This window comes from Anarrhichthys ocellatus, unplaced genomic scaffold, assembly GCF_004355925.1.
Source record: "Anarrhichthys ocellatus isolate YVR2014 unplaced genomic scaffold, GSC_Weel_1.0 scaffold11, whole genome shotgun sequence".
In the NCBI taxonomy this organism is placed as follows: Eukaryota; Metazoa; Chordata; class Actinopteri; order Perciformes; family Anarhichadidae; genus Anarrhichthys; species Anarrhichthys ocellatus.
The window spans coordinates 521,728-531,850 of record NW_022280041.1 but is presented as its reverse complement, the minus strand read 5'-3'; the positions used below and the strand labels follow the sequence as shown (position 1 = coordinate 531,850).

Below are 10,123 nucleotides of genomic sequence, written 5' to 3'. Positions count from 1 at the left end.
CCAGCACCACCTCCAATTCCAGCACCACCTCCAATTCCAGCACCACCACCTCCTTCCTGATTTCCTCCTTGCCCATCGTCCTCATTTTCTGAATTGTTATTTTTCATTGTAGTTCTGGTGGTGGTTGTAGTAGTGGTAGTAGTAACTCTTGTAGTAGAAGTAGTAGATGTGGTTGAAGCTTGCGGTGGGCATTTGCAATTGTTATCTGCATTGATTTCTGGGTAAAACTCAGCAACAGTTGTGTGGAGTGGACACTGTGTTCTGGGAAACATCTCAAATCTTGAGTCCACTGTGCTCAGTTCTTGATGGAGTTCAGCCAAAGTCTTTGTCTGCAGATGTTGAGGTCCAAATTCTGGAACATTGTTGCCCCAGTGTGCACTTGCTAGCCACATTTTCCTTTTATTGCTGTAACAGCAGAATGCTGACCATAACATGGAAGGTATATTAACCCTGTTATTGAGTATGTTGTTCTGGCTGGGCTGCGCTCCAGTCACTACAAAGCCTTGAGTGGCATTATTAATGTTGACGCAGTACTTGTTCAGGAAGCATTTCATGCAGCTCTCCATGTTTGCCCAGCTGCCTCCATTGAAACTCACTGCTTGTGGAACGATGTTTGTCAGGGTGAACGTTGATTTTCTATCACTTTCATCTAATGCATGAGAAGATGGAAATAAATGTCCCCTATTATAGCCTGTGCCCTTTTTTGTGTAATCATTGTTGGCGGCCTGATGGCGGTATGCGTCGTCCCTCATGTTGTCCGTGTTTCTTTCTTCAAGCTGAAGGTGCAAAAGTTAGAGGTTAGACCCAAACTAATTAGATTTAATCATGATGATGATAATGATGATAATGATTCATAGTAGCTAATGGTTTTAGAACTTGTACTATAGATGTGGATGTACAAGCAGCAAATATTTGCACTCAAAATACAATATTAGTAATCTATTTTTTTTAATCAGTTAATCAAAAGAAACTACCTGTGGCTCTATCCTCCACCTGGTAACGGGTCTCTTTCCTCCGCCCCCTCTGTACTTGTACGCAGAAAACACTGGAATCTTGTTCTTGATGTCGTAGAGCGTCACAAATCTTCTCTCGTCCTCAAAAGTCTGGCAAATGGGTTTGTATCGGTTCTGGTTCTGGATTTTCCCGCCCTCCAAGATGCCCGGGACCTGTGGCGGAGTTCCCTCCAGAAGAAACTGGTCACAGTCTGACATTGAGTCCACCACTTCAGTTACAGTAGGAACGATGGACAGGAAGAGGAAGGCAGCGAGGGGCGGGAGACTCCATCTCTTTAGGGAAGTCATCGTCACGTCCTGTGTATTTTTTGGGCAGAGGACAGAACAAAGAATGTCAAACATTACAGTCAGAGTTTGTGTAACCTGTAAAAACCTGAGATTTTTTTGAGAGGAATCAAAAACAAATGTGATCTTAAGCTTCAGCTCAGCACTGTAGAATGCAACATATATTCAGGTATCATCAGCATAATAACGGATGGGCAACCTGCGTTATTGATCACAGGAACAGAAGTAAAGCATGTATAGAAAACTGGACTGAGAACCAAAGCTTGTGGAAAACCACAACTAATGGGTCATATTTGGAGAAGATATTTCATTAAATGCCCAACAAAAACATATGTTAACCTTGTCAGGCCCTGATCAAACCAAGACGCAACGCAACAGGCACGGCCGCATCAGAAACGACCCTTGCTTGGCAAAGCGCGTCGGGCAAAACAGCCATTTTATGATGTCTTTATGCTTTTGCACTTGTTTATTGTTATGCACCACATCACCAAATCAAATTGCTTGTATGTGCAAACCGACTTGGTAATGAACCGTTGCCGCAGTTTCTTTTTATACATTGTTTCACTCTGGGGCATTTGAAACTTTCCACAAAGACTCAGATATAAAGTCTCAGAAAGGTGTGAAAAAGTAGTTTCACCTTGTTGTTAATGATTGCTAACCCACCAGCTAATCCATGTATACTGTACTGGCTCCTGTAAGGACCAGCATCACTGTGTACACAAAGAATATCAGACCTTCCTTCCTGGAGGGACAAAACCTGGGAAAAACTTTCTTCAAGATGTTTGTATTTCACAGCATCATGAAGCAGTAAGTGTTTGTACACTTGTACAGATAAAAGTAGATTAGTAACAGAATCAAAGACAAAACACCTACTGTACACTGATTATGTCTGTCACTTCTCTATTGCTGGCTAATGCAGTAACTGAATAACCAAAACTTAACTGCAATAACATGACAAAGTAATGACTATGGTCTTACACACACACACACACACACGCACACACACGGTAAACCCACACAGCTGATTTCTGTTACTTGGGTTGATTAGTTTTAGTTTTGTTGTCATTCTTAATGTAAAATTAATTCTAGTATCACAGTGGATTGGTTCAATTATACAGTTTATACAATACTAATTGAATTCAATTTAATTTAATGTAATCCAGGAGAACACACCGATTCCTCCGTCCTGCAGTGGTGGAAGAAGTACTGAATCCTTTATTTAAGTAGCACCACAATGTAAAATATTTTATTACAAAACTTTACATATAGAGAGAAAATATACTTGAAGTATCTTTAATCACCCCTTTCAGATATAGATAATATATTAATTTACATATTATATTATTGGATTGTTGTTATTATTATTAGTTGTGTAAAATCAATGCAGTCCTCCTTTAAGATGTATATTATCTAGTGAATAAAGCTGGAGTACAACATTTTCCTTGTTGAAGTATAAAGTACCTGAAGATTGTCCTTTAGTACTTTCCACCCCTGCCATCCTCTCATCACGGTCTTGCATTTCTGTACTTAATAAACTTTGTTCATGCAGCCTATGGAAGATATACAGGTAGCCAGTGGTGGAATGTACATTAACTACTTTTGAGGTACTTGTATTAATAGGATTAATAAAACTCCCTTCTCAAATCAAAGAGTACCTTAACTTTCAGTGAAAAAGTGAGAATAAGACGTCAAAATAACATTGTATTTTAGATCTTCTTTATTAAACATAAATCAAAGAAAGTATTTAAATGATTTGAGGGTTTTTTTCAAGCAAAAATGCCAAAAATCAGTTTGTTCCTGTTCCTCAAATGTGAGGATTTCATTACAAACTAAATATCATTTTTAGGTTGAGGACTTTTATCTGACAAAACAAGACATTTGAAAACGTCACCTTGGCCTCTGGGGAAACTGTGATACACGTTTTATTATTATTATTGCCAATTCGTGACATTTTACAACATTTTAACACCATTTGATTAATTGATAAAATATCCCAAAGAATAAATCGCCCAAGAAAATAATTGTTATTTGCAGCAGCCATTGAAAATAAACCAAGAAAAAACTTACCATCTTAGTTCAGAGCTTCATGCAATCTGGCAAAACATAATCTAAGTTACTATTAACTATTTTAAGGAAGTAGGGATATGAATTTCAGTGGAGGTGTGGCTTCACATCTAGTGTAAAGAACACAGGTCAGCCAAGTCCTGATTGCAGACGTATCCCAGGGACTTTCCCTGACTGCAGCAGCAGCAAACAACCAGGGTCTCACCATTTTGGTGTTTATTTATGTCCCATAACTGCAGAGTCTCACAGTTAGTAAGTTTTCCTCTTCGTTTCAGCTTGAGGATGATTTCCGGATGTGGCGGTGATGTACATTTTACCCAAGTATTGTACTTAAAATTTGAGATACTTTACTTGAGATAAGTACTTGTCTCTAGAGTTCAGTTCCCCTCTCGATCCCCAGTCTCTAGAGTTCCGTCTCCCTGACCCCCAGTCTCTAGAGTTCCGTCTCCCTGACCCCCAGTCTCTAGAGTTCCATCCTCCTGACCCCCAGTCTCTAGAGTTCCATCCTCCTGACCCCCAGTCTCTAGAGTTCCGTCCTCCTGATCTCGTTCTTAAAAGTCTGGCATATGGGTTTGTATCGGTTCTGGTTCTGGATTTCCCCGCCCTCCAAGACGCCTGGGACCTGTGGCGGGGTTCCCTAGAAACTTCAGTTACAGTAGGAACGATGGCCAGGAAGAGGAAGGCAGAGAGGGGCGGGAGATAGCTGGTCTTCAGGGACGTCATCGTCAGACACTGTGCATCTTTAGGTCAGAAGAGAGAACAAGAGCAGTCGTCGTTACAGTTAAGTTACACTGCTTCATTTGGAACCACAGCAGAAAAACAAATCCCAGAATTCATTTCAGCAGCTGGTGGTCCCATCAGCTAAACCCGAACAATGATTGTCCAATCATAGCTAATAGCTCATAAGTGGCGTGCAAATGACGAGTCTTCACAAACGTTGGAGGGTGGAGTAATTCGTTTTTTAGCCTTTCAGAAGCCAAAAACATGAGCAATAGTATAAGGAATGGATTAAACCACATGTGTATCTGCTTTAATGTCAACTGCAGAAGTTAGAATGTCGAGCTAGTGTGCTAACTACCTGTAGCAGTATCCGAGCATTACTCCCAAAGCCGAGGAGCATTTCATTAGCTAACTACGTTAGTTAGTTGGGATGCAGGTTGCTTTTTTTTTTTTAAAAGCCCCGTTGATGACCAGCACATGCACTGTAATCCGTTTCATTTCGAAAAGTCAGCTTTTTAAAAACCAACATGGCTCAGTTCAAAATTTTGTTTCAAAACAAAACTCCTGCTCTCTTCTCTGATCAGATGATTTGCTACCACTACACCTCATAGTAATGTTTCATTTTCAAAAAGAGAGAGACTGAAGTCTCATTTGTCACTGGATTCCCACTGGACTGGACTGTGTTGCTGCTGGTCCTGGATGCTATCAGAATTTAGGGCTAACGTTAGCGACTCTCTTATGCTCTCAATGGATTTGAGGAAAACTCCATCCAGTGGGAGATAGTGTTTTGTTAACCAAACAAATCGCCTCGTTATGTTAGAGTGTGTCATTCCAAAGACAAAGCTTTAGTGCCTTACACAATGAACGAGGACAGAGCAAGACAAGATGGCCGACATTGTTCTGCGAGATGCTGTTTTTGCACCAGGACTAGATAATGTGTACTCGACAGTCTCGTGTCCTTTGCTCATTTGTGCATCTCATTCATTGGACTGGGCTGTAGACGCTCGAATTAAACTTACAGAAAGACAAAAGTTGACTTTGTGCTTCATTCAATGGTAATTGCCAACAAAAACTTGGCGTTGTCGGCAGGATCACTCTTGTGAGAGCAAATCTGGTCACTCGGCACCGAAGGTGGAGACCGTGCACCGCATAGGTCTGGGACTCCAAACCTCAACCTCCCCCGTCAAAGAAGATGAAGAAGTGGAGGTCTGAAGACTGAGGACCGGAGCCGGTTCACTGCTGTGATCCAGTGAACCAGGTGGTAAGTGAAACTTCAGAGACATAAGAGTAATGATTCTCACCACCAAAGGGTGTGCAGGTTCTGGGAACCGCTGCAGAATTAGGGAAGCTTCAGGTCTGGGGCCAGCTAGAACAGTACGGGTACACATTTGAAGTGATATTTGTTCATTTCAGGTTTGGAGTTCTGGGAACTTAAGTGGGTTAAAAGATTCTTACACTGTATTTGTGAATACTGTGTATAACTGACAAGTAACTAATATCTGTAATGTGTAGTCACTTCCATATATTGCAAGTCAATGCTTGGAGTCACGATATTTATATAATATATTTATGATACTAAATATTCAAGGAGGCCAATAATTTGGAGTACAAAGGTTTTTCTTGTTTTCCTAAAAAGCATATTTATGGAGACATGTTTGACCACCATAAGTATTTTCTTATAAGAATATATTAATAATAAATTATCAAAAATGTAAAAATTGTGTTCATGTAAATATAAAAAAACTGTGTCTGCAAATGAGTACTTTACATGCTAATTTCAACGGCAAATGTGAGTAAAATAACCCTAAAATGAATCTAAATTAAGTATAAATAGAAAAACGTACTTCCAGCCTTCCTCCAACGACGTCTTGGTGTTTATGCAGCAGTGGAAACCAGACGGACTTCCCTAAATAATAAACTTGTGGAGGAGGTGTAACTCGTACTGTACATTCAGCAGTTTATGACATTTGAGGAGAGGATGTGACAAGTTACGGATTAATCTTAATTAACCTTTTACGGATCCGGATCTTCAGTTCAGACCGACTCAAGATACTCAGACACTTCACATGGGGAGGAATGGGGTTCAAACCAGCCGGGCCTGGTTTCACGCCACTTAAAATCATACCATCTATATGATATAAACCATAGGAGGGTTCAAACGGTAATGTAATGACTTACAGTGGGTACGGAAAGTATTCAGACCCCTTTAAATGTTTCACTCTTTGTTTCATTGCAGCCATTTGCTAAAATCAAAAAAGTTCATTTTATTTCTCATTAATGTACACTCAGCACCCCATCTTGACAGAAAAAAACAAATGTAGAAATTTTTGCAAATTTATTAAAAAAGAAAAACTGAAATATCACATGGTCATAAGTATTCAGACCCTTTGCTGTGACACTCATATTTAACTCACATGCCGTCCATTTCTTCTGATCCTCCTTGAGATGGTTCTACTCCTTCATTGGAGTCCAGCTGTGTTTAATTAAACTGATTGGACTTGATTAGGAAAGGCACACACCTGTCTATATAAGACCTTACAGCTCACAGTGCATGTCAGAGCAAATGAGAATCATGAGGTCGAAGGAACTGCCCAAGGAGCTCAGAGACAGAATTGTGGCAAGGCACAGATCTGGCCAAGGTTACGAAAGAATTTCTGCAGCACTCAAGGTTCGTAAGAGCACAGTGGCCTCCATAATCCTTAAATGGAAGAAGTTTGGGACGACCAGAACTCTTCCTAGACCTGGCCGTCCAGCCAAACTGAGCAATCGTGGAAGAAGAGCCTTGGTGAGAGAGGTAAAGAAGAACCCAAAGATCACTGTGGCTGAGCTCCAGAGATGCAGTAGGGAGATGGGAGAAAGTTCCACAAAGTCAACTATCACTGCAGCCCTCCACCAGTCGGGGCTTTATGGCAGAGTGGCCCGACGGAAGCCTCTCCTCAGTGCAAGACATATGAAAGCCCGCATAGAGTTTGCCAAAAAACACAAGGAGGACTCCCAGACTATGAGAAATAAGATGCTCTGGTCTGATGAGACCAAGATTGAACTTTTTGGCGTTAATTCTAAGCGGTATGTGTGGAGAAAACCAGGCACTGCTCATCACCTGCCCAATACAATCCCAACAGTGGAACATGGTGGTGGCAGCATCATGCTATGGGGGTGTTTTTCAGCTGCAGGGACAGGACGACTGGTTGCAATTGAAGGAAAGATGAATGCGGCCAAGTACAGAGATATCCTGGAACAAAACCTCTTCCAGAGTGCTCTGGACCTCAGACTGGGCCGAAGGTTGACCTTCCAACAAGACAATGACCCTAAGCACACAGCTAAAATAACAAAGGAGTGGCTTCGGAACAACTCTGTGACCATTCTTGACTGGCCCAGCCAGAGCCCTGACCTAAACCCAATTGAGCATCTCTGGAGAGACCTGAAAATGGCTGTCCACCAACGTTCACCATCCAACCTGACGGAACTGGAGAGGATCTGCAAGGAAGAATGGCAGAGGATCCCCAAATCCAGGTGTGAATAACTTGTTGCATCATTCCCAAGAAGACTCATGGCTGTACTTGCTCAAAAGGGTGCTTCTACTCAATACTGAGCAAAGGGTCTGAATACTTATGACCATGTGATATTTCAGTTTTTCTTTTTTAATAAATTTGCAAAAATTTCTACATTTCTGTTTTTTTCTGTCAAGATGGGGTGCTGAGTGTACATTAATGAGAAATAAAATGAACTTTTTTGATTTTAGCAAATGGCTGCAATGAAGCAAAGAGTTAAAAATTTAAAGGGGTCTGAATACTTTCCGTACCCACTATTTGCCATCCACACCCTTCAACTTTAAATATTTAGTGGTGCCAAAGCAAACTAGCTTTGGTGTTCTAATTAATGTCAACCGCCTTATAGCTTTGAACGCCCTCCTTACATAAGTGAGGAATTCAAATATTGATTTAATAGTTGAATGTGTTGAGGACAGAGGAGATGTTACTCGCCTGAACTGAGCTCAATACAGACTTCATGGTCTTAACGGAGAGAGACGGACTCTGTTAGGGACTGTATGGAAACAAAAGAGGACCACATCTGGGTCAGGATGTTGGAAAAGATCCTGACTGGGCTGAACTGGATTTAGGCTAAATCAGGTCTTAAACAAACAAACAAACAAACAAACAAGCAAAGAAACGATACAAATGCATTTACATCGCTTATTTATTGTATGTTAGCAGTTTTATTTGAATTCTAAAAGTGTATTCAGAGAACGCTGTTGCTGAAAACACACTTAAAGTGACATTTTATATATTAACATCAGTCACTGGAGGATAAAACAGAACCGCAAAATTCAGCTGAAGTGAGTGTTGGTTTGATTAAACACACTTCAAACAGCAGTGACATGGGACAACTTTACCACTGTTTGTTCTGATAATTAATCATATCACAAGATCCAGTTGTTGACATTTGCAAAAACATTGACATGTCTGCAGGCCATGAGTGGTGAGTATAAGAGTGAGAGAGGAAGATCCACCTGACAGTCAGACAGAAGATCAACGAGGAACCAGAACACGTCTGTGGTGAGCTTCTTCTTCTCTCTTTGTTTTTTGAGCACGTAGTCTATAAAAACGACCTTTTTCTTTGAGATGACTGACAGTAATATGATCCAGTGATTGAGTTAACCACCTGAAGCATTCAGTCATGTCTACATTAAACTGTCACATGTCCAGGTCATATTCCAGCTGAGGAGCACTGAGAGTTAGTGAGGTCTGAGTCATGCATCCAGCTGTGGTAACTGCTGTCCTGCTGTTGGTGGGAACCACCATCACTGTGGCAGACCAAGAGGAGAATGGTAAGTACAATATACCAAGACCGACATGTTATTGAACCCGAACCCAAGAAACTGGGTCATTGAAGCACGTTGTGTTTTCACAGAGGGTCTTGAAGACTTGTGCCACACCGTGAATCCTATACGATGTGATGGTTCTGAATGGGTCACCTATGATTGGAATACTCCGTGTATGAAATACTTTGAGACCCCAAAAACTTTCCCGGAGGCCGAGGTGATAAAACACACACACACACACACACACACAGGCTTATATGTTCTGATAAAGAAAACTTACACTCAAATGTCTGTTGTTTCAGGCTCACTGCCGCTCCTTGCATTGTGATCTGGTGTCAATACACAATGAACAAGACATGCTTTATGTCAAGTGTTTGAGCTATTTGTACGTCGCTGGTTTTAAACGTCAACACTTTTGGATCGGAGCCAAGAGATCAGGGGTAAGCATTGATCAGAGGGAGGAGAGACCCTGATGGTCTGTCACATGTCATCACTGATCCTCACCTTTCTGTTCTTTAGGGCGGCTTCATATACACTGATGGATCTAAATTCGACTACACTAAATGGCTTCCTAATCAACCGGACAATTATCTCGGACAAGAGGGCTGCGTCGAGTCGAACGCTCTTCGTAAGGGAAAATAAATGATATAAAAGTAACTTCTGAATATGAAAAGAAAAGTCTGTAAACCAGAATAATTCAAAAGTGCATCAGAAGAACATCGGTCACACCAACACATTAGTTCTTAAACTGCACACGAGAGATTTAAGAGAACTTGTCACATTGACCCTTTTTTATTTTTATTGTTATTGTACAAACAAGTTTCACCAGCCTGTCGAGTCACCTGCAGATCAACGTGACTTAAAGATTATCACGATTTATTGGGAAGGAATTTGGAGGTTAAAGCTGCTATCATCAATATTTTAACATGAACGAGGATCACATGACGACCTGTAAATGAGAGCGGTTGCTTATAGTGATGAACCCGTTCCCTTCAGCTCTACCGAGCATTGATCAACTTTACTGTTTAGTCACAGAACTGCAATGATCTACTCCGGATCATGTGACCTTCATCAAGTTGAAACGAGCACTTTAAGACTAAAATACTCCTGCATGAGGTCCATGATCTGTCCGCTCAAAGCAGGACATGTGGATATATAATCTACCTTTTCTGTCTTTCCAGAATGGGGAATGTGGAACGATGCAAGCTGCCAGGAGAAG

General features: G+C 41.1%; 1 protein-coding gene across 1 annotated transcript in view; it reads right to left on the bottom strand.

Moving 5' to 3' along the window:
* Window positions 1–3,401, bottom strand: part of LOC116385436 (endonuclease domain-containing 1 protein-like) — a 3,615-nt gene extending 214 nt beyond the window's left edge. The window contains exons 1-3 of the mRNA XM_031850928.1: window positions 3,366–3,401; window positions 975–1,310; window positions 11–776 (exon numbers count right to left, since the gene is read on the bottom strand). Of these exons, the coding sequence (XP_031706788.1) occupies window positions 11–776; window positions 975–1,310; window positions 3,366–3,368 (1,105 nt within the window). The 5' untranslated portion in view covers window positions 3,369–3,401. The remainder of the gene's footprint in view (window positions 1–10; window positions 777–974; window positions 1,311–3,365) is intronic.
* Window positions 3,402–10,123: the final 6,722 nt, after the last annotated feature.